The 24,782-nt window shown below is 45.7% G+C and overlaps 2 protein-coding genes across 2 annotated transcripts in view; both read left to right on the forward strand.

The window, feature by feature from the left end:
• Positions 1–14,314: 14,314 nt before the first annotated feature.
• LOC144253671 (transmembrane protein 42-like) lies at positions 14,315–19,320 on the forward strand. Its single transcript, XM_077796271.1, has 3 exons — positions 14,315–14,572; positions 16,368–16,514; positions 17,336–19,320. The coding sequence occupies exons 1-3, from the start codon at positions 14,363–14,365 to the stop codon at positions 17,444–17,446; spliced, it is 468 nt and encodes a 155-aa protein (XP_077652397.1). The 5' UTR covers positions 14,315–14,362; the 3' UTR covers positions 17,447–19,320.
• Positions 19,321–19,346: 26 nt separating this feature from the next.
• LOC144253676 (uncharacterized) overlaps positions 19,347–24,782 on the forward strand; it is a 42,721-nt gene continuing 37,285 nt past the window's right edge. Inside the window, exon 1 of the mRNA XM_077796276.1 lies at positions 19,347–19,368. The gene's annotated coding sequence lies outside the window, so the exon portion shown is untranslated. The remainder of the gene's footprint in view (positions 19,369–24,782) is intronic.

Here is a 24,782-nt window from a genome sequence, read left to right on the forward strand (position 1 = left end):
TTCAATTGCTATTCCTCTCCCTGAATTCTGATGCTGATATAGAATTTGGTAAGTTTTAAATTCAGTTAATCCTCGATTATTCAAACTCTTCTACGCTGGCAAACTGTAGGTAGTTGGCTTGCAGGTTTTTTCTTCTAAAAACATATCACACATAAGCACACACAGGGTCACTCACTACCAGATCAGATGCCAAGGACTGCATGATTCCAGATATTTCCCCAGGTAAAAGGGCTCCATGTGTATAAATGCTGAATAGACTGACCTGCAACATCTTCTGTGGGCCTAGCTTTAATCTCACACTTTCTTCACCTTTAAGGATCTAGGCATCCAAGATAATTCACCTGAATGGTCCATCCGGCCAGCCAACTACTGACTTAACTGTGTGAACTTAACTCTGAATCGTATGCCACATAGAGGCTCTTCCCTACACATAAAAATCTAAAATACAGAACACTGTCAGGACAAGATATGGACTGTTTCTAATCAAGTGCATTTCCTATGTGAATTAGAACAAAAAACATGTGACTGAAATAAAGTAAAACTATAATCTAAATATTGTTTAAAACAATCCATTTTAATCATCTAAATTATTTACAATACAATAACATGGATCATTTTAAAGACATTGGATTTTAAAAAATCACCAAGTGATGCTTCAAATAACACATTAAAATATATTAATAAAATTTTTTCAGTGCTCAAAACTCCCCTCACCCCTGACATGGGACAGCAAGCTCTAGACAAAAGTGCCTAAAATACAAGTCTTCCCAGTTTGCCCATCACACCAGTTGTTAAGAAAAAGGGTTAATCAATTTGTTTTCAAAATTTCTCCCTATGAAATTTTCCTGGAGAGAATGGTGGATCCCAGGACTGTGGCTAAGTGTGGATGATGGACCAAAGCAGAGACCAGACCAGCTGGATACAAATCCCCAAACAGAGGATGCCCCAAGTCTTCCCACCGAGGCTCATCTGTCTGCCTGTGACTCACTGGTTGTATACAGAGAGCCACCTGGAGCCTCGAGGATGATTTATGTACAGAGTAAAATGCTTCCCACATTCCAAACATCAAAATGGTTCTGTCATTCCCAACAGAGAAAAAAAGAGCCAAATCAGAGTACATCCTTCCCCCTCGGATGAGCTTTTAGAGATGAGTCTTATCAGGAAAACAAGTTCAAAAGAACTCTAGGTCATTCAAACAATGAGACCATCCCTAAATTAATTTTAACAACCTAGATAATTCCTTTTTGAATTCACATATCTTGAGCCTGACCCTTCTACAGTTTCAACTGTAACTGTGCATGCCTCACCTCAAATAACATTGCTGGGGTGGATTTGCTGCAGGTTTCAGTAAGGAGGGCCTAGGAAGAACGGTCACTGCCTATGGTGACTTTTTAGTCCTCATGACTAGTTTCCTGGCTCCTTTCCACCAGGAGCTGCTCCCTTCCTTTTTACGTAAGCCAGTGCTTATGGTTGGGACTTTAGTCCCATCACCAGTTCCCTCTCTCCCTCGGACCTCCAAGAGAAGTTGTTTGTCAGCATGATAGCTTCTGTTCAACTTCTCAAAGATGCACCCAGTGGTGGTCCTTGAACTTCCTGGATTCACCTTCTACCTGTAAAGCTGTGGGGAGGGCACTGTCTACCCTTTCAGCACAAGTCACTCAGATACTGTTCTTCAAGGACACCTGCCTGCCAGATGGCCACTAGGACAGGGGTAGGATGGCTAACACAGCCAGTTGCCCTTGGTTGACTGTGTAGATACTACATAGATAAGCATCTTCATTTTTGCACAAACTTAATCCGGTAACTTAATTGCTTAAAAAAAAACAAACCATAAATAAATCTAAATGCTAAACCATTGTCAACTTTACCTATGACTCCTTGGAAGTTGACAACAAAGGAAAAAGAAAAGTCAGGCCAATTCAAGTCTCTTGACCACAGCTGTCAGAAATTAGCCAGGGGATGGGAGACACCACCAAGAACCTTGGCTCCTTCCTGCCTTGTGTTTTTGTGGGGAGTGTTGGAGTCTCTGCAGATGAACATTGTGAATCACAAAGATGAATGTCCTTCCTTCAAAGGTGGTGACTCAGAAATGTTACAAGGATGACAGCACTGGGTCAATTCATCTTTTTCAGGGTCTGTCCCCTTATCACACAGAGCTTTGCAGCATGTGGATCTGGGAGATCCAGGAAGAGTAAAGGGTAACTATCTGGGGCATAGGGTGACCACAGACCCTTGCTCCCAGGGCCCTGAGTAGAAAGCTTCCCATTCTAGAGGCAACTGAGATGGGTCATTCTACAAACTCAGGCTCACCTTCAGAGACTGGGGTAGGGGAGTGGGGATGCAAGATCAGCTCAATGTCTTTTCTAGATTCATCTAGAGTCTCCTGGAAGAATTTAATGACATTCTGTTAGGGTTTATTTGGTTAATCACTTTGAAAAATTCCACTTTGAACATGTGTAAGCTAGAAAGAAAGTGACATATATGCCTTCATTGAAGTAATTAAAGTCAAAAGGCTGGTCTATCAAGTGTTGTCAGGAATCCTGAAAGTTTTCCGGGCTTCTCTCTCTCTCAGTGCTACCCACAGGTAACAGATTCTGTCATTTGCTTTCAGAATGACCCAGAACTCACAATTCCCCTAGCACTGCCCAGGACATAAACTCAAATGGGGAGTTAAGAAAACCTCCATGAAGAAGGTGACACCAGAGGTCAGGTGCTGGATAGGCAGCTCATTATAGAGTCACACTGGTGCAGAAGGCCGAGCTGGCTGAATTAAGGTGAAAGTACAGAGTGTCCAGAAGGGCTCCTCCTATTCTGTGCTGGACACCAGGCAAAGGAGGCACCTGGCTGTGGTCCCCTGACAAGTGTCCAACAGACAGTCTGTAATGACTTGGATTTGAACTTGAGCAGAGAGGAAAGCTCCCAGAGAACTTGTTCTAGAATGTTCTTCAGGTTTCCTAGGAGATGGGGGCACAACAGAAACAGCACATCCACACACAAAGAAAGAAGCCAGGAGGAGGCATCTCCTGCTCCACCTCAGTCCCTCGGCCCCTCCTAGAGCCGAGATGTTGTCAAAGCCCTGTCTTCTGACTGAATAAGTCTCCAGCAGAATCCAGGCTGGGCCACACTTATAAAAGAAGGACAGAAAGCTCCTGTGTCTCCTTCTGAGAGGTTTCTCTCTACTTTGGGGAAGAAGGACTTCAAATTACAAGTGATGAGCTAGTAAGATGGGTTTCCAGTGAACACCAGAAGCTGCAGATTACAAAACCAAATGGTTATTCTCTTCCTGACTGGAAAACAAGTGTGGAGTTGGAGCTTGAATAAGACAAACTTTGGCCTCAAATGGAACCTCTGTAGTATACAATTTTTTTTTCATCCATTCACTCAAATGCTATTTTCTGAGATGATTGTGGTCCAGGCACTGTGCTGCGCACCAGAGATGCTGAAATGAGAGCTGAAAGGGACTGACATCAGGCTTCCTCATTCTAGTGGGAAGTGATAAATCAAGTCAAAGAGCAAAGATTTGGAATCATTTGCACTTGAACACCTAGTGACCTTTCAAAGTCAACTGTGCATATACTTCAACTCATGGATTTCTCCGGAAACTTTATCCACCTAATACCTTCCCCAACTCAACCGATGGCAACTCCATCCTTCCAGCTGCTTAGGTCAAAAGCCCTGGGACGATCTTTGACTCCTCTCAACTTCCATCTAATCCTCAGCAAACCTTTTTGTCAGATTGGCTTCAAAATGCATTTAGAATTTGCCCTCTCTTCACCTCTTTCTCCACCACCACCTGGAACAGAGCCACGAACTATCCGTCTCCTGGATGATTGTGCTAGCCCCGCAATTGATATGACCGCCTCTACTCTAGAGTTTATATGCATCATCATAGCAATGTGCTAGGATCTTTGTTTCTAAACAGGCCTCAGAGCCATGGTTTATCATCACGGTTTCCTTCCTTCTCTGAATTTTCGACCCTGGAAAGCCCATCTAATAGGCCTGGCCACATATGGTTTGGATCTTGCTAAAATGAAAATTTTCATTACTCTCACAAAGAATTCTGACCAAGGAGGACAAAGTTGAACTAGGTGCTGGAGGAATGTCATCACAATTATCAACCAGTAGGAAGGACTGTCTCTTTTTCAACAGAGGGAATATGGGGACTTGCTTAAGAAGGGGATGGAAGATTGAAAAAGCAAAAGGGAACGTTGGGAAAACACAGTGCTGATAACCACAGGAATCAGAGCCCCCACTTCTGTAAGACTTGGGGAGCAAAGGAAACAGGTTAGAATAAAATAAACTGAGAAGGCCATAGGAGGGGGTCCTGAGCAGGGGAACCCAGAGCTCTGAGGGGAGGGTGCGTCTCCACTTCCCTCCCTGAGCAGGCGGAAGGAGTGTTGTGCTGAGGCAGGTCTAGGATGAGGGAGAGCGATGCTGTTGCCAGGGTGGAGAAGCGCTGCTGAGGGAGACAGCTCACAGGCAGGAAGAAACAGGTCTCCTGCTTCTCCTCCTGCCCTCAGGGGTCTCCCTATCTGCAGCACCTGACACAGAAGCCTCAGCAGGGTATATAATGGTGAATTCAGAGCTAAGAGACAGTAACTTAATCATTAGATTGAAATTTTTTTGTCTAAACAATGCCACATATTTCCTTTGCTCCCCCAGTCCTACAGAATTGAGGGCTCTGATTCCCGTGGTTATCAGTATTATTGCTTTATCAATTTTCCCTTTTGCTTTTTCAATCTTCCATCCCCTACTTAAACAATTCCACAGTTAACACTACAATGCACCCACAGATTCTAGTTCATCAAGTCAGGGTCAAGAAGGACAAGATGTGGCCTGGACATCTCCTATAGATCCTGCACTTCTGTTTGAAGAAACCATGCATTTATGTTTCTTTGCATGAGGGGTGGCTGTATCATCAAGCGGAAATGTTCACTGATGATGTTTGTTTTGAGGTTAAGTAAGAGAAGAAGGGCCTATCCCAAGGCATCAACTTCTCCCCACTGTCTGTGCCATGAGGGGGATTTTTCTAGAAACAAAAATAACAAATTATGTTTAAAAGCTTCATCACTTAAACAGAAATTCGTTAAATTTAACAAAAAGGTGCTTTATACCATAGAAGTCCCCACACCAGCACTACATAAAGAATGGTCTGCGGGCTCACATCAGTCTGCAAACTGTCCACAATGAGATAAGAATGGAAATTGAGAGTAAATGGTCAGATGCATTTTGGACAATTAACATTGTCATGAAGTCCAAGCACATGACCAAGCATGTGGGTCCGCTCAAGTGTCATGGAACACTTGGGTTGAGTTGCAGGTGGCATGAGCCACTAACTAATGACCACATTACAACAAGTGATGCTTTAAGGTTTGTTTGGCAATCTTCAGTTAAGGAAGCCTCCATGAAGAAGGTGACATCAGAGGTCAGGTGCTGGATAGGCAGCTCATTATAGAGTCACACTGGTGCAGAAGGCCGAGCTGGCTGAATTAAGGTGAAAGTACAGAGTGTCCAGAAGGGCTCCTCCTATTCTGTGCTGGACACCAGGCAAAGGAGGCACCTGGCTGTGGTCCCCTGACAAGTGTCCAACAGACAGTCTGTAATGACTTGGATTTGAACTTGAGCAGAGAGGAAAGCTCCCAGAGAACTTGTTCTAGAATGTTCTTCAGGTTTCCTAGGAGATGGGGGCACAACAGAAACAGCACATCCACACACAAAGAAAGAAGCCAGGAGGAGGCATCTCCTGCTCCACCTCAGTCCCTCGGCCCCTCCTAGAGCCGAGATGTTGTCAAAGCCCTGTCTTCTGACTGAATAAGTCTCCAGCAGAATCCAGGCTGGGCCACACTTATAAAAGAAGGACAGAAAGCTCCTGTGTCTCCTTCTGAGAGGTTTCTCTCTACTTTGGGGAAGAAGGACTTCAACTAACAAGTGATGAGCTAGTAAGATGGGTTGAACACTAGAAGCTGCAGTTTACAGCACCAAATGGTTATTCTCTTCCTGACTGGAAAACAAGTGTGGAGTTGGAGCTTGAATAAGACAAACTTTGGCCTCAATTGGAACCTCTGCAGTATACAATTTTTTTTTCATCTATTCACTCAAATGCTATTTTCTGAGATGATTGTGGTCCAGGCACTGTGCTGCGCACCAGAGATGCTGAAATGAGAGCTGAAAGGGACTGACATCAGGCTTCCTCATTCTAGTGGGAAGTGATAAATCAAGTCAAAGAGCAAAGATTTGGAATCATTTGCACTTGAACACCTAGTGACATTTCAAAGTCAACTGTGCATATACTTCAACTCATGGATTTCTCCGGAAACTTTATCCAACTAATACCTTCCCCAACTCAACCGATGGCAACTCCATTCTTCCAGCTGCTTAGGTCAAAAGCCCTGGGACAATCTTTGACTCCTCTCCCCTTCCATCTAATCCTCAGCAAACCTCTTTGTCAGATTGGCTTCAAAATGCATTTAGAATTTGCCCTCTCTTCACCTCTTTCTCCACCACCACCTGCAACAGAGCCACGAACTATCCGTCTCCTGGATGATTGTGCTAGCCCCGCAATTGATATGACCGCCTCTACTCTAGAGTTTATATGCATCATCATAGCAATGTGCTAGGGTCTTTGTTTGTAAACAGGCCTCAGGGCCATGGTTTATCATCACGGTTTCCTTCCTTCTCTGCATTTTGACCCTGGAAAGCCCATCTAATAGGCCTGGCCACATATGGTTTGGATCTTGCTAAAATGAAAATTTTCATTACTCTCACAAAGAATTCCGACCAATGGAGGACAAAGTTGAACTAGGTGCTGGAGGAATGTCATCACAATTATCAACCAGTAGGAAGGACTGTCTCTTTTTCAACAGAGGGAATATGGGGACTTGCTTAAGAAGGGGATGGAAGATTGAAAAAGCAAAAGGGAACGTTGGGAAAACACAGTGCTGATAACCACAGGAATCAGAGCCCCCACTTCTGTAAGACTTGGGGAGCAAAGGAAACAGGTTAGAATAAAATAAACTGAGAAGGCCATAGGAGGGGGTCCTGAGCAGGGGAACCCAGAGCTCTGAGGGGAGGGTGCGTCTCCACTTCCCTCCCTGAGCAGGCGGAAGGAGTGTTGTGCTGAGGCAGGTCTAGGATGAGGGAGAGCGATGCTGTTGCCAGGGTGGAGAAGCGCTGCTGAGGGAGACAGCTCACAGGCAGGAAGAAACAGGTCTCCTGCTTCTCCTCCTGCCCTCAGGGGTCTCCCTATCTGCAGCACCTGACACAGAAGCCTCAGCAGGGTATATAATGGTGAATTCAGAGCTAAGAGACAGTAACTTAATCATTAGATTGAAATTTTTTTGTCTAAACAATGCCACATATTTCCTTTGCTCCCCCAGTCCTACAGAATTGAGGGCTCTGATTCCCGTGGTTATCAGTATTATTGCTTTATCAATTTTCCCTTTTGCTTTTTCAATCTTCCATCCCCTACTTAAACAATTCCACAGTTAACACTACAATGCACCCACAGATTCTAGTTCATCAAGTCAGGGTCAAGAAGGACAAGATGTGGCCTGGACATCTCCTATAGATCCTGCACTTCTGTTTGAAGAAACCATGCATTTATGTTTCTTTGCATGAGGGGTGGCTGTATCATCAAGCGGAAATGTTCACTGATGATGTTTGTTTTGAGGTTAAGTAAGAGAAGAAGGGCCTATCCCAAGGCATCAACTTCTCCCCACTGTCTGTGCCATGAGGGGGATTTTTCTAGAAACAAAAATAACAAATTATGTTTAAAAGCTTCATCACTTAAACAGAAATTCGTTAAATTTAACAAAAAGGTGCTTTATACCATAGAAGTCCCCACACCAGCACTACATAAAGAATGGTCTGCGGGCTCACATCAGTCTGCAAACTGTCCACAATGAGATAAGAATGGAAATTGAGAGTAAATGGTCAGATGCATTTTGGACAATTAACATTGTCACGAAGTCCAAGCACATGACCAAGCATGTGGGTCCACTCAAGTGTCATGGAACACTTGGGTTGGGTTGCAGGTGGTACGAACCACTAACTAATGATCACATTACAACAAGTGATGCTTTAAGGTTTGTTTGGCAATCTTTAGCCAAAAATGCCTAAAAATCGGAACAACTGAAAGTGTATATTTATTTTTCTAATTTATTTCTTTTACCATGAAGTTATTTTTTATTCAAGCCTTTCAAAATTTAAAGCTTAACATTATCATCTAACTTGGAGGCATAAAAATTTGCTTTGTGTATTCTTCGGCCTGAATTACAGGCTGGTAAACAAACCCCATTGGAAATTTTTTGTCAAGAAATTACTGTAAATATATCAGCTTCCTTTCCCAACAGCATTTTAGACTGGTTTTTCAATCAGGAGTGTTTGTAAAAGATAGCTGAGAAGCTGATACATTATCCCTTGTTAATGGGACAGTTATCAACATGAGCTAGCTGAAAAAAGATTAAAAGAATCATACTCATTTATTATATTATAAACCTTAATACTGATAAAACAGTATTCATTCAAAAGTGGGTCTCAGTGTTTAGTACAGAAAATCACCACTTACCTATCTTTTTACTATTTGGTTAGTTATAGCTGCCGAACTATGAAAGTTGAATTTAACAACGAGTCTCCATACTAAATGCCCTAGGCACATTTTCAATGAATAATGGGTACTGTCTTCATAAAGCTTTTAGTTTTCCCTATGTTTGTTCTTATATTTTAAAATGCAATTTAATGTCTGTTGAATCCAATAAAATTTGATATTATATTTTAGTTTCCTTTGCTTTGCATTTTATTTTTTCTCATAATTTGGTGTTATGGTATTTTATAAAAATATTGACTCATGATGAATTGATAAAAATGCAAAATATGACCAACCAGTTATCACTGAGAGTTGAGAAGTGGCAATCATATATGTCTGTAAAGCCCCAGAGGCTTGGCTGGCTGTTGTCATCTGGCTGAGCCTTCCCTCTTCATCCCTGGGACAATTATGGTGGGTGGGGATTCCATCCTTGAGAGCACAGCCACTGACAGGGACCAGGGGCTAGACCACAGCTGATGGGCTGAGGGGCCTACTTACCTGGTTCCTGAGCCCTGCAACTTTACCTGCTTTGGCTGGTCGGTTCCAGTTTCTGCAGAACACCAGAACAGCTGAGAATACAGTACAGTTGCTTTTTCCGGGGCCTGAGGGTGGCAGGAGACACCACTGTTGGGGGTCAGGCACCCAGGAGAGGCAGGGGTTGGATATGGCTACAGCTATTCAAGGCCTTAGTGTCACAGGTAATAGAGGCCCCGAGGAGGACTGTGGGCTTATATATTTTGGGGTGTGGAAGAACAACACATCTCTTTTCTGTTCTTTCTCTTCTAAGAAGAGGTCCCTAAACCTTTGGCTGTAGTTCAGAAATATCCTCTTCCAATGGCTTCCCTGGAAACTCATGGAAACCTTGATGGATTCTGCCTTGCCTTTCATTTCCCAGGTTCCTCTCTTGCTTCCTTTTCCTGGATTTGTCTCATCTGCTATGTGTTGCTGAGCTGCTGGTCCCCAAGTTGCTGATCTAAGCTACAGGTCCAGATTTCCCTCACTGGTTTAAGTTCTTCGGGGCTTCAGAGCAAGATTAGCCTAGCATGGTGTATGCTAGATACCATTCAACAAACATTTTAGTCCTGGATTTAATCACTGTGCTGGGCTTTATGGGGCTTGGAAAATACAGGCTAAATGTTAAGGCGAGGCCTGGGGCTATAGTTCCGTGGTAGAGTGCCTCCCTAGCATGCATGAGGCACTGGGTTCAATCCTCAGCATCACATAAAAATAAAGGCATTCTATCCATCTACAACTACAAAAAAATTTAAATGTTGAGGAGGAAAAGGGTCATAATGCCTGTAACTTATTTGCAAATGTTTGGGGTGGGGGTGTAAAAGGAAGATGCATTAATTAGGTGGGCTAATTTCAAAAGGTGGGAAATACCCTAATAACACAGAGCATTTTGTAAACTATTTTTTAAGATGCTTTCCTTTGATCCTGGGAATGGCAGGAGGGTGTGCAAGTGGTTTCCTCTCAATCTGTGATGTTTCTTCTCTTCCATCCACACCCGTGGGTAAGTGTTCTTCTTGGCCAGACATGCCTCCCTGCACTTCACCTGGAGGACATCAACCAGGCCTCCCAACTTCCTGCCCCCAAAGCAGAGGGACTCATTCAAATGTCCCCATGACCAGTTCAACTGCCCATGTACAGGGAGGCCCTCTCTGGATCCCCAGAGGAGCATGGAACTGAGATATGACTGAGTGGGAAGAGTGGGAAGAACCCTGAATCGGGTGGGAAGACCTGCAACCTAGGGAGTCCTTGCCGGTCTGGCATTGCCCACCTACCCCCAGGCAACTGCAGCCTCGAGAACCCACTGACGCTCTAGAAAGGATCCGGAATGTGAGGGGCCGAGTCTCCTCCATTGGCATTTCCTCCCACCGTGCACCCATGACAAACTGTTTCCTGGCAGGTGGTGGTGTAGAGGGGTTGGGAGGTTCAGCTCCTGCCCTGGATCTCTTCTTCTTAGGAAAGCAAACCCCACATACCTGATCTTGTGCTTCCATCATTAGAGCCAATTCCTTCAAGTTTTCTGCTGTCTCCAAGTGCCCTCTACTGGCTACAGGAAATTCTACCACGCGGCCTGCGCAGTGGTTTCATTAATGAGGTTCTAGGCATAAAGTTAGTTAGAAGAGATCGAAATAAAAATACAAGACTCAATTACCTTATTTCTATTGCTAGGTCCGAGATGGCTCCCCTCTCTGGTTCGCTTCTCTAAACTGCCCAGCAGGACAGCAGGGATTACTCAGGGCTAGCAGGAGAGAGAGAGAAAGAGAGCATGCTGGGGACTAGCCTTTTATTAGGGAACAAGAGATTCAGGGTAGAATTCCATCCAATGAAGGTTGAGGGGGGACTGCACTCCAAGGTCAGGGTCAGTGATTGGGTCCCCTGGGTCAGTGGTCAGGCACACCCCCACACGGATGGGCTCTCTCATCAGGAAAGGGCCGGGAAAAACTTCGACTTTTGCCAAAGTGCCTCAGACCCTTAACGGGAGGCACCCGATCACGTGTGAGAATGGCTCCCCACAGTTTATGTGAAATGTTCAGAAAATGCAAAACAATGGGAAGCAGATCATTGGTTGCTTGGCTTGGAGTATGAAAGACTATATGCCATGAGGGAACTTTTTCAAGTGGCAGAAATGTAGTTTGTGGACATGGCTATGCAACTCTAAATGACTAAAGATTGAATTGTACACTTGAGTGAATGTTGCCAAGCATGGTCATACACACCCAGACACTTGGGAGGCTGAGGTAGGAGGACTGCAAATTCATGACCATCATGAGCCAACTTATCAAGACCCTATCTCAAAATAAAAATTGTGCTGGGGATGAAGCTCAATGTTAGAAAACCCCTAGGTTCATCCAAAGTACCAACAAACACATACATTTAAAAAAAATTTTTTAAAGAATTGGGGATATAACTCAGTTGAAGAGCACTTGCCTAGACTGTAAGAAGCCCTGGGTTCAATCACTAATACTGCCAAAAAGAAAAGAAATAAGTGAATTTTACAGTTTTTGAGTTATACCTCTTAATAAAGCTGTAGAAAGAAGTTTAAATTTAATGTATGTTTGAAGTCTCAAGGAATAGTAGTAAATCCCTAAGGGCCGGGTATGTAAAAGGAATTTAAAAGGTAGCAACTGCCTTGGAGGGAGAAGGTAGAGTACTGACATTGGTAGTGAAGAGGCTTGGGTCTTATCACCTGTGTTAGCTAGGGCTGCCATAACAAATGACAGACTGGGTGACTTAAAGCAACAGTTTATTTTCTCACAGTTCTGGGGCCAGAAGTCCAAAATCAAGGTGTGTTGGCCCGGAAGAGCATATGTCCCATGCCATTCTCTCAGTTCCTGGTGTTGCCAACAATCCTTTGTATTCCTTTGCTTGTAGAAGTGTCACTCCATTCACAGTATCACATATATCATGGGGTTCTCCCTACTGCTCCCCGCCTTTTATCAAACCCAAGACCTTATGCATGCTAGATAATCACCCTACCACCAAGCTGCACACGCCCCTGCACCGCTTTTCTTATGAGGACCCAGTCATATTGGATTAGATTATTGCGATTACATGTGCAATTACCCTATTTCCAAATAAAGTCACGCTTACAGCTACCAGCAGTTAAGACCTTAACCTATCTTTTTAGGGGACACAATTTAACCCGTAACATCACTCATAGCAAGGAAAGAAGACAAGGTAGTCCTCAGGACATGGAGTTAGGATTGAGAACCCAAGGAGTACAGGGATCTGGTCTTACGCATCCAGGTTACTATGATGCTTGGAACAGGAAGGGCCTGGCCCAGATTATGTGCTCATTTGTTTGAACAGAAGAAAAGACAGGCACAGAGGAATGGACACCATGAAAAGAAACGACACTGAGGCAAGGCTGGAGAAAAAAGGGTGGCAGAAGGCACTCATTGCCCAGGTCATCACAGCCCCCACCATCACCCCAGGGGCTTCATGCTTTAAAATTCCCTCTTTGCCCCCTTTTAGATTATGACATCTGGCTCTTCTAGGTGAGGAGGAGTCTAGGGTTTCCCAGAACTCAATGGATCATTTTTTTTGCTTATAAGCCATCTTTAAGTTTTGTTTTAATTTTTTTAAGTAAATGTGGAATGGGAGATTCCCCTCGTTTACCCAGTTGAGGCAATTCTGGCTTGCATCGTTTTTTAGTAAGTTTGTCCACAGTGTATTCAAACATCTGTAGAAAGGTCACAGATGAGTTGGTCGCACTATCCAGTGCTGCAGCAGGAACAGAAAAAGGCATGTATTTTTCTGCCCTGACAAAGTCCTGTGAGGAGACAAGTATGCTGCAGGATGCCCATGTGCACTTAGAACAACAGTTACTTAAGGCTTTGCTCCTCAGTGTGGTCCTTTAACCAGTAGCACTGCTACTGTCTTGGAGGAGCTCGTTAGAGCCTCAGTCCAGCTCCAGATAGCTTCAATGCAATGCCCTGCACTAGGCCTTAGACATCTGAAAACAACTGAATGTGTAATTAACTATCCTCAAGGAGCTGGCAGGCTAGTACAGATAGACAACCAGAGGAACCACCACAGGACTGGTGAAAATTTCAGAGCAGGTGGCTTGAAGATGCTCAACTGCTAGTCCTAGAAAAGACATTGTTTGTTCTAAGAGAACCCCTTGTACATTATGTAGTCTTGATCAGGCAGACACCACTTGATTTCTTGAAGATTCAAAGAAAGGAATTTTAAGGGGAACACTTTTTGAGCGGGGGTTTACTTTATTTTTTCTGAGCTTCAATTTTCTCATCTGCAAAATGGGACAGTCTGTACCTCATAAGAGTTACAGGGATCATCCATGATTTTATTTGAGCCACAAACCACTCTATGGGCGAAGCAAGGTGGCACACAAAGACTTCCATGAAAACTCCCAGAACAGGGAACAGAATGCTGTTGAACATTATGTGTGCTGTGAAATCATTTGTGTTTTAGAAAAGTCCCAGGCTGGCGAGGTAGTTCACCTCACCTGCTGAGCATGCGAGGAGGAGGCGAGGGATTGATTCAATTCTCAGCATGGAAGCTGGGGGATGGGGTGGGCTGGGGATCCCATATATAAAATACTTTTAACATTTGTACTCTATATAACTAAATATGCATAGAGAAAAAGTACTAATTTTCCTGGAGAGTGGAAATAGCATACATTCCAACAGTTCTATGATTTCAAGAAAATGCAGTTTTTAAATGACATTATAAAGACACATAATTGCATAGAAGATCAGAGGTGACGTTGATCTGAGCAGAGTGACTACGGACGACTTCTCACTGCCTACCCTCAGGTTAACTTCCCACGTAGGGCGGCGCACCACCCTCTCTCCACCCCAGCCTCCTTTCTCAGTCCGGAGGTGTCCAGCGCCCTCTGTCGAAGCAGCTCTTCACTGTACGTGTCTGGACCTAGAAAGAACAGGTGAGCGGGCAGGAGGCGTGGGAATGCAGGTGACTCGCGGTTCCGACGAGTCAGGACTGGGCATGAATACGCTGCGGGGGTCGGTGCAGGGCAGCGCTGTGTGGCCGGGGTTGAGGCCGCAGGTTGCAAGCGGCTGTCGTTCCGCACCCACAGCCGCCACGCGGGCCCCGGACCTGGCGTCTACACTGCGGACCTGGCACCACCCTGCGTAAGACGGGAGCTGCGGACGACGGGCTCACGTAAGCACGTCACGTGGCCGCCTCCGGAGCGTGGACCGTCACGTGGGCACGTCCTCAGCGCTCGGGCTCCGGCGGGCGGGCGCGCGGCTGACAGCCGGCGGCGGGCAGCGGGTGGCAGGCATCATGGCGGCGCGGTCGCTGCCGCAGCCACAGCCGCAGCCCCCTAGGGGCGCCGTGTCGGCCACCGCCTACCCCGACACGCCAGCCGAGGTGCCCCCGCACCTGCAGGCCGGCGCGATGCGGCGCCGCTTCTGGGGCGCGTTCAACTGCCTGTGCGCCGGCGCGTTCGGGGCCCTGGCCGCCGCCGCCGCTAAGCTGGCCTTCGGCAGCGAGGTGCAGCCCGGGGCGGGCGGCGGGGGGCGGCGGGCGGGCTCCGGGGCGGGCGGGGGGCCTGCAGCCGGCGCCGCAGTGAGCCGGGCAGGCGGGAGCGGCCTCCTCCCGAGTCGCGCCGACCCGGGTCCCGCGCGGGCGGTAAGAGACGGCGGACGAGGCCTCCTCCTGACAGGTCTAAAACCTTCCCTGCGGTTGGGCTAGTTCCGCTCTGGGGGAGACCGCCACCTCCCACCTCTCATTTTAAGTCCCCTGTGCCTCAGACTTTCTCTGCACGCGATTCCAAGGTGAGAAACCCGCTGCCCATCGCTCTTCTGTCATTATCGGGTGTTCTGGCCGGTCTACCCTATTGCCAGGAAAATTGGGCGTGTGGGGTACCCTAGGCATACGGGGATACTGGAAAGAACCGTCTGGAAATTCCCCTGAACTGAGAACCCTCCCCCCCCCAGCAGCCTCCCTCCAGGGCTCAGGTGCATCCCCTTCGCCTCCCATCCCCAGTCTCTGCTTGATAGAGGAGTCTCATTGCATCCCCAACCCAGAGTTGGGCTCAAACCCGACCGTCTGTTTAGGGCTAAGTCAGTGGGAGCTGCCACGCTTGCAGTTGGTGTACTGTGGAGTGTGATTCTTGGGGTAAGTGGTCCAAAGTAAAACAAATGACTCTGTGGACTGGGAAGTTTTTTAGTCTTTATCAGTTGCCACCCAGCCTTCATAACCGTGTATGTCAGCAGGCTGCCACTGGACCATAAGATGCCTTGTGTAAATTCTAAGGAAGCACTCTCAGTTAGTAGAGTGCTTGCCTTGTATGCACAAAGCCCTGAGTTCAATCCCCAACACCACCACCACCAAAAAAAAAAAAGGCACTCTTTTCTCAAATATTTAGCTTCTGGTAAACCTAAGAGAAATAAGTAGGAGGTCTAGATAGGCCCAATCCATGGAAGAGGCATGCATGTCTGCAGGCAGTTTCCTTATTCTCAGCCAAGCAAGAAGGTCTATATAGGTTTTGTATAGGAGGCTTCTAAAGATTCCCTTTTCTCTCAAGGTTTTTTCTTTAAAAAAAAAAAAAGAAGAAGAAGAAAGAAAAAATTCTTTAGGTCCTTGAAGTGATGCTTGGAATGACTCACATCACTTCCGATGGTGTATCCCCAGTCAGGACTGTGTCCTGGTTAAAAGCGTGGAACTACAGTGTCTAGGGTTGAATCCTATGGGCTCTCATACTGAGGCACTTTAGGCAAGTTATACAGTGCCCCTGGTTCTTTATCTGTAAAATGAAGTTAAGGAATAAGCAAGAATGCACCGAAAACACCTGCACAGGTAAAGTCTTAGCACAAAAGAGGCCCAGGAATGCCCTGAGGAGCTGGCCTGAATGAACTTGTAACTTGGGGATTGGGGTGCCTCGTGGAGGGAGGTATGGCCAATTTGTGCCTTACCTGATCCTGGGAAGTAAGGACTCCCCCACACACACACTTATAAGCACATACCAAGTAATAACTACCAGGCCCTGTGGTCTGCAAGCGTTGGTTCCTGTGGGACCAGTAAGAGAGGTCTGTGTTCACAGGAAAATACTAATTCTGGGTTAGTGTTTCACAGCCAGCAAGAGTCTTCTCTGACTGTTCCGTCTGGAAGATGGGTCTGCTGCCCACTGAGGGTTAAGTGAAAATCTGCCCTAGATTGTTTTGAGTCTCCATGGGCTGTGGTGCCATCTTAGTAGGGGTCTGGCTGCCACAGTTATGTCCCTGGGTGAGCTGTAAGGGGAGCTGCAGGTGGATGGGCATGGCTGCAGCGACACTTTCTCCCACAGGTGAACATGAGCTTATGCATCTTAGGCATTATTGTGATGGCAAGCACCAATTCCCTGATGTGGACCTTCTTCAGTCGGGGCCTCAGTTTCTCCATGTCTTCAGCCATTGCATCTGTCACAGTGACTTTTTCAAACATCCTCAGCTCAGTGAGTAGCCTGAGGGTCTCAAAAAATACTTTTTAAGGTGGAGTTGGTCTGTGACATGCACTTCCCAGGCTGGTGCGCTAAATCGGGGAACAAAACATATTCCTTGCATCCAAGTATACCACAGTAAAAACAAAACTCCAGCACAGCCCTGAGCAGATGCAAGAAGTGATGAGCTACCTTGTTAACTGGATCTGGGTGAGGAAGGTGGTCCCTCAAAAAACGACCACATTTTTGAGCACTGGTCTGCAGAACATCAGATCCCAGCTTCCGGCCCAATCCAGCCAGGGTTCCTCATCATATTCCTGGGCCAGTAGTGGATCCAGTTCCAGGGGGAGGTGCTAATGGGTCTTGGGGGTAAATTTGGTTTTCCTGCACAGAGGTCAGGATCTGCTTTCTTCTTTTGTTGCTTTACATGGGCAAACAGGTGCCAAAACTCGGCCCAGGGGAGGGGATGGAGCGGGCGGGGAGAGGCACTTGGCACCTGGCAGTTAGGCAAGGCTTGTGCTGCTCCCTTTTCTGCTCACACAAAAAGGGGCGCGGGAAGCTGGCTCCACTACTGTCCACCTGTGATTGACATGGTGGGAGGTGGCCATCTCAGCAGCCTCAACAGCAACCTGGCAAGAGTTCCAGAGTTCAGGGCCCTCTGGGGTGCCCCAGCTCCAGGACAGTGTCTGACACACAGTGGTGCAAGTGGCATCACTGCTCCCTCCTTGACACCTCCCCCTGGCTCCTTTCTTGCCATTTCTAGGATGTCTGATTTCAAGTGAAGTCGAGAGAGCAACAAGGGATCCTCAATTTATTTCCTTTTAATGTTCTAATAGGTGGTTGTTGAGGCGACTGAAGATTGTGGTCTGGAGCAAAGTAAACTCACAGGTATTAAGACCATGCATCAGAAAGCTGGTGAAGGAACAAGTAGTCATGAGACATCATGATTGTAGAGGTCATCCTCATTCATAACTCAAGCATTAGGGGAAAAAAAAGAAAAAGAGAAAAAAAAAAAAAGAGGCTGCACCAAAAAGCATGCACAATGATGTCCTGGGATGATCCCCCGACCCTCCCTACCCACCTGTGCCCCTGCAGCAGCTCAGCCCCCCAGAGACCTCCTGGGAGAAAACGGATTAGGATCTCAGGGGCCATGAGGAGTCAAAGGCCAGGAAGATTCCAAAGGCTGTGAACTAGAAACTTCTAGCTCCTTATGGGACGTTTTCTCTCGGGTTTGACAAAAAAAAGAAAAGAAAAAGGCAAACAAAACATAACTGATTGGTGCCCCAAACCCTACAGATCCACACACAGCTGACTATGTCATAAAAGAAAACCAGGAACCAGATGAAACAAACAACAAATGATAACCAAAAAAACAAAAAAAAAAAATGGGAGGCACATACATTGAAGGAAGTGAGGACAAAGCCAAAGCACAAAAATGGTGAGCGGGGCCAGAGGAGCAAGGCAAGACTGCGATGCCCCAACTGTGGTCTGGTGGGGCTCTGTGTGTCAAAGGAGGCTCCCGTGGCGCCTGGTACGGCAAGCAGCCTCACAGCCACTGGGAGCTCCAGGCAAATGGGAGGGAGAGGGGGAAAAAAACATTTAAAATAGGCTTTATGAATCTTTGTTCCCCAAGCAATAAATGAAATGGTTCAGGAACTCAGATAACCGAGAAATTGCTGCAAGCCAAACAAAAATGGACGAAGCTATGAAGAGAAGGCAACCGAACAATCACGATTCTCTTGCTGCGATAAGGTCTAGAAACAGAAGCAACAGAAGGCCTGGAAAAGCCATCCCAAATATCAGGGATGATGGGTTATTCAGGAAGGAGAGGGGGGAAAAGCAGTCAACAGGTAGAATTAAGACAAAACAGGTGAAAGAGAGAGAACATTAAAAAAAAAAAAATCAAATAAGGCAAGGCTGAATTTAACATTAGAAATATACCCCCATCAAAACACATGGCCAGAAGATCAAATGAAAAGGTCACAAATGCACACTTTCTCCTCCACCCCATTAAGTATTAGATCTTTGATCACAACAGGTAGGGTAAGAAGGATGTTTTAGAGATACAGTTGCATCAACAGAAGCAAAACCCATCTTAAACAAATGGGTTTTGGGGATAAGAAAAGGCTGCTAAAAATTCAGAAGTCACCACTCCCCAGAGCAATGGATAGCTTTAGAAGACCAAGGAAGATCAACGAGGGTCAAAAGTGCCAAAGCGGGAGATTCGGCCCCTCCAAAATACCACTGGGATGCCTGGATGCGGGAGCTCTCCCGTGTCACCATGGATGGCCTGGCCGCTGCTGCACCTCCCTTCCTTGGGATGACACAACACAGAGACAGTGAGTCACCTGGGGATGGGCTTGCCAGAGCTCCTCGTGCTTGCCACAGAGAAGCAAAGGGATGCTTGCGACAGCCCTGGGTGCAGGAAGAGAGGAGATTCCCAAAGCAAGAGACACGTAAAACCTTCTTCTTGGCAGGCAGCAGGGGCTCAGGGTGAGGGTTCACTCCGGAAGTCACCAAGACTATTTCACACACCAAAGCCCCTGCCCCTCTAAACAAGTTCTTTTCAGAGAATGGTAATGTGGGTTCATCTCATGCTGCTCACTTTGGGGACATGAAGGACAGGACTTCTTAGAATTAATGCTTTCTCTACTTAAATTCTTCCTCTCTCTCAACCTGACCAGAAAGTTCCTGGGTGCTACAGTGGATGGGGGAGGTATTACACTTGATCTCAGTCAAAAGGCTGAGATGCGATTAATGTGCAGGGATTAAAATGTATTAATTTACATTTACCAATAAAGAGCCCCAGACTTTTCTTATATTCAATTGCTATTCCTCTCCCTGAATTCTGATGCTGATATAGAATTTGGTAAGTTTTAAATTCAGTTAATCCTCGATTATTCAAACTCTTCTACGCTGGCAAACTGTAGGTAGTTGGCTTGCAGGTTTTTTCTTCTGAAAACATATCACACATAAGCACACACAGGGTCACTCACTACCAGATCAGATGCCAAGGACTGCATGATTCCAGATATTTCCCCAGGTAAAAGGGCTCCATGTGTATAAATGCTGAATAGACTGACCTGCAACATCTTCTGTGGGCCTAGCTTTAATCTCACACTTTCTTCACCTTTAAGGATCTAGGCATCCAAGATAATTCACCTGAATGGTCCATCCGGCCAGCCAACTACTGACTTAACTGTGTGAACTTAACTCTGAATCGTATGCCACATAGAGGCTCTTCCCTACACATAAAAATCTAAAATACAGAACACTGTCAGGACAAGATATGGACTGTTTCTAATCAAGTGCATTTCCTATGTGAATTAGAACAAAAAACATGTGACTGAAATAAAGTAAAACTATAATCTAAATATTGTTTAAAACAATCCATTTTAATCATCTAAATTATTTACAATACAATAACATGGATCATTTTAAAGACATTGGATTTTAAAAAATCACCAAGTGATGCTTCAAATAACACATTAAAATATATTAATAAAATTTTTTCAGTGCTCAAAACTCCCCTCACCCCTGACATGGGACAGCAAGCTCTAGACAAAAGTGCCTAAAATACAAGTCTTCCCAGTTTGCCCATCACACCAGTTGTTAAGAAAAAGGGTTAATCAATTTGTTTTCAAAATTTCTCCCTATGAAATTTTCCTGGAGAGAATGGTGGATCCCAGGACTGTGGCTAAGTGTGGATGATGGACCAAAGCAGAGACCAGACCAGCTGGATACAAATCCCCAAACAGAGGATGCCCCAAGTCTTCCCACCGAGGCTCATCTGTCTGCCTGTGACTCACTGGTTGTATACAGAGAGCCACCTGGAGCCTCGAGGATGATTTATGTACAGAGTAAAATGCTTCCCACATTCCAAACATCAAAATGGTTCTGTCATTCCCAACAGAGAAAAAAAGAGCCAAATCAGAGTACATCCTTCCCCCTCGGATGAGCTTTTAGAGATGAGTCTTATCAGGAAAACAAGTTCAAAAGAACTCTAGGTCATTCAAACAATGAGACCATCCCTAAATTAATTTTAACAACCTAGATAATTCCTTTTTGAATTCACATATCTTGAGCCTGACCCTTCTACAGTTTCAACTGTAACTGTGCATGCCTCACCTCAAATAACATTGCTGGGGTGGATTTGCTGCAGGTTTCAGTAAGGAGGGCCTAGGAAGAACGGTCACTGCCTATGGTGACTTTTTAGTCCTCATGACTAGTTTCCTGGCTCCTTTCCACCAGGAGCTGCTCCCTTCCTTTTTACGTAAGCCAGTGCTTATGGTTGGGACTTTAGTCCCATCACCAGTTCCCTCTCTCCCTCGGACCTCCAAGAGAAGTTGTTTGTCAGCATGATAGCTTCTGTTCAACTTCTCAAAGATGCACCCAGTGGTGGTCCTTGAACTTCCTGGATTCACCTTCTACCTGTAAAGCTGTGGGGAGGGCACTGTCTACCCTTTCAGCACAAGTCACTCAGATACTGTTCTTCAAGGACACCTGCCTGCCAGATGGCCACTAGGACAGGGGTAGGATGGCTAACACAGCCAGTTGCCCTTGGTTGACTGTGTAGATACTACATAGATAAGCATCTTCATTTTTGCACAAACTTAATCCGGTAACTTAATTGCTTAAAAAAAAACAAACCATAAATAAATCTAAATGCTAAACCATTGTCAACTTTACCTATGACTCCTTGGAAGTTGACAACAAAGGAAAAAGAAAAGTCAGGCCAATTCAAGTCTCTTGACCACAGCTGTCAGAAATTAGCCAGGGGATGGGAGACACCACCAAGAACCTTGGCTCCTTCCTGCCTTGTGTTTTTGTGGGGAGTGTTGGAGTCTCTGCAGATGAACATTGTGAATCACAAAGATGAATGTCCTTCCTTCAAAGGTGGTGACTCAGAAATGTTACAAGGATGACAGCACTGGGTCAATTCATCTTTTTCAGGGTCTGTCCCCTTATCACACAGAGCTTTGCAGCATGTGGATCTGGGAGATCCAGGAAGAGTAAAGGGTAACTATCTGGGGCATAGGGTGACCACAGACCCTTGCTCCCAGGGCCCTGAGTAGAAAGCTTCCCATTCTAGAGGCAACTGAGATGGGTCATTCTACAAACTCAGGCTCACCTTCAGAGACTGGGGTAGGGGAGTGGGGATGCAAGATCAGCTCAATGTCTTTTCTAGATTCATCTAGAGTCTCCTGGAAGAATTTAATGACATTCTGTTAGGGTTTATTTGGTTAATCACTTTGAAAAATTCCACTTTGAACATGTGTAAGCTAGAAAGAAAGTGACATATATGCCTTCATTGAAGTAATTAAAGTCAAAAGGCTGGTCTATCAAGTGTTGTCAGGAATCCTGAAAGTTTTCCGGGCTTCTCTCTCTCTCAGTGCTACCCACAGGTAACAGATTCTGTCATTTGCTTTCAGAATGACCCAGAACTCACAATTCCCCTAGCACTGCCCAGGACATAAACTCAAATGGGGAGTTAAGAAAACCTCCATGAAGAAGGTGACACCAGAGGTCAGGTGCTGGATAGGCAGCTCATTATAGAGTCACACTGGTGCAGAAGGCCGAGCTGGCTGAATTAAGGTGAAAGTACAGAGTGTCCAGAAGGGCTCCTCCTATTCTGTGCTGGACACCAGGCAAAGGAGGCACCTGGCTGTGGTCCCCTGACAAGTGTCCAACAGACAGTCTGTAATGACTTGGATTTGAACTTGAGCAGAGAGGAAAGCTCCCAGAGAACTTGTTCTAGAATGTTCTTCAGGTTTCCTAGGAGATGGGGGCACAACAGAAACAGCACATCCACACACAAAGAAAGAAGCCAGGAGGAGGCATCTCCTGCTCCACCTCAGTCCCTCGGCCCCTCCTAGAGCCGAGATGTTGTCAAAGCCCTGTCTTCTGACTGAATAAGTCTCCAGCAGAATCCAGGCTGGGCCACACTTATAAAAGAAGGACAGAAAGCTCCTGTGTCTCCTTCTGAGAGGTTTCTCTCTACTTTGGGGAAGAAGGACTTCAAATTACAAGTGATGAGCTAGTAAGATGGGTTTCCAGTGAACACCAGAAGCTGCAGATTACAAAACCAAATGGTTATTCTCTTCCTGACTGGAAAACAAGTGTGGAGTTGGAGCTTGAATAAGACAAACTTTGGCCTCAAATGGAACCTCTGTAGTATACAATTTTTTTTTCATCCATTCACTCAAATGCTATTTTCTGAGATGATTGTGGTCCAGGCACTGTGCTGCGCACCAGAGATGCTGAAATGAGAGCTGAAAGGGACTGACATCAGGCTTCCTCATTCTAGTGGGAAGTGATAAATCAAGTCAAAGAGCAAAGATTTGGAATCATTTGCACTTGAACACCTAGTGACCTTTCAAAGTCAACTGTGCATATACTTCAACTCATGGATTTCTCCGGAAACTTTATCCACCTAATACCTTCCCCAACTCAACTGATGGCAACTCCATCCTTCCAGCTGCTTAGGTCAAAAGCCCTGGGACGATCTTTGACTCCTCTCAACTTCCATCTAATCCTCAGCAAACCTTTTTGTCAGATTGGCTTCAAAATGCATTTAGAATTTGCCCTCTCTTCACCTCTTTCTCCACCACCACCTGGAACAGAGCCACGAACTATCCGTCTCCTGGATGATTGTGCTAGCCCCGCAATTGATATGACCGCCTCTACTCTAGAGTTTATATGCATCATCATAGCAATGTGCTAGGATCTTTGTTTCTAAACAGGCCTCAGAGCCATGGTTTATCATCACGGTTTCCTTCCTTCTCTGAATTTTCGACCCTGGAAAGCCCATCTAATAGGCCTGGCCACATATGGTTTGGATCTTGCTAAAATGAAAATTTTCATTACTCTCACAAAGAATTCTGACCAAGGAGGACAAAGTTGAACTAGGTGCTGGAGGAATGTCATCACAATTATCAACCAGTAGGAAGGACTGTCTCTTTTTCAACAGAGGGAATATGGGGACTTGCTTAAGAAGGGGATGGAAGATTGAAAAAGCAAAAGGGAACGTTGGGAAAACACAGTGCTGATAACCACAGGAATCAGAGCCCCCACTTCTGTAAGACTTGGGGAGCAAAGGAAACAGGTTAGAATAAAATAAACTGAGAAGGCCATAGGAGGGGGTCCTGAGCAGGGGAACCCAGAGCTCTGAGGGGAGGGTGCGTCTCCACTTCCCTCCCTGAGCAGGCGGAAGGAGTGTTGTGCTGAGGCAGGTCTAGGATGAGGGAGAGCGATGCTGTTGCCAGGGTGGAGAAGCGCTGCTGAGGGAGACAGCTCACAGGCAGGAAGAAACAGGTCTCCTGCTTCTCCTCCTGCCCTCAGGGGTCTCCCTATCTGCAGCACCTGACACAGAAGCCTCAGCAGGGTATATAATGGTGAATTCAGAGCTAAGAGACAGTAACTTAATCATTAGATTGAAATTTTTTTGTCTAAACAATGCCACATATTTCCTTTGCTCCCCCAGTCCTACAGAATTGAGGGCTCTGATTCCCGTGGTTATCAGTATTATTGCTTTATCAATTTTCCCTTTTGCTTTTTCAATCTTCCATCCCCTACTTAAACAATTCCACAGTTAACACTACAATGCACCCACAGATTCTAGTTCATCAAGTCAGGGTCAAGAAGGACAAGATGTGGCCTGGACATCTCCTATAGATCCTGCACTTCTGTTTGAAGAAACCATGCATTTATGTTTCTTTGCATGAGGGGTGGCTGTATCATCAAGCGGAAATGTTCACTGATGATGTTTGTTTTGAGGTTAAGTAAGAGAAGAAGGGCCTATCCCAAGGCATCAACTTCTCCCCACTGTCTGTGCCATGAGGGGGATTTTTCTAGAAACAAAAATAACAAATTATGTTTAAAAGCTTCATCACTTAAACAGAAATTCGTTAAATTTAACAAAAAGGTGCTTTATACCATAGAAGTCCCCACACCAGCACTACATAAAGAATGGTCTGCGGGCTCACATCAGTCTGCAAACTGTCCACAATGAGATAAGAATGGAAATTGAGAGTAAATGGTCAGATGCATTTTGGACAATTAACATTGTCATGAAGTCCAAGCACATGACCAAGCATGTGGGTCCGCTCAAGTGTCATGGAACACTTGGGTTGAGTTGCAGGTGGCATGAGCCACTAACTAATGACCACATTACAACAAGTGATGCTTTAAGGTTTGTTTGGCAATCTTCAGTTAAGGAAGCCTCCATGAAGAAGGTGACATCAGAGGTCAGGTGCTGGATAGGCAGCTCATTATAGAGTCACA

Source organism: Urocitellus parryii, chromosome 3, assembly GCF_045843805.1.
Source record: "Urocitellus parryii isolate mUroPar1 chromosome 3, mUroPar1.hap1, whole genome shotgun sequence".
NCBI lineage: Eukaryota > Metazoa > Chordata > Mammalia > Rodentia > Sciuridae > Urocitellus > Urocitellus parryii.

Excerpts from the sequence above, each read along its gene's own strand:
- LOC144253671 (XM_077796271.1), top strand. The coding sequence starts at position 14,363 with ATGGCGGCGCGGTCGCTGCCGCAGCCACAGCCGCAGCCCCCTAGGGGC. Across the intron at positions 14,573-16,367 it reads AGCTGGCCTTCGGCAGCGAG|GTGAACATGAGCTTATGCAT; the intron begins GTGCAGCCCGGG and ends TTTCTCCCACAG. Across the intron at positions 16,515-17,335 it reads TTTCAAACATCCTCAGCTCA|GTGGTTGTTGAGGCGACTGA; the intron begins GTGAGTAGCCTG and ends ATGTTCTAATAG.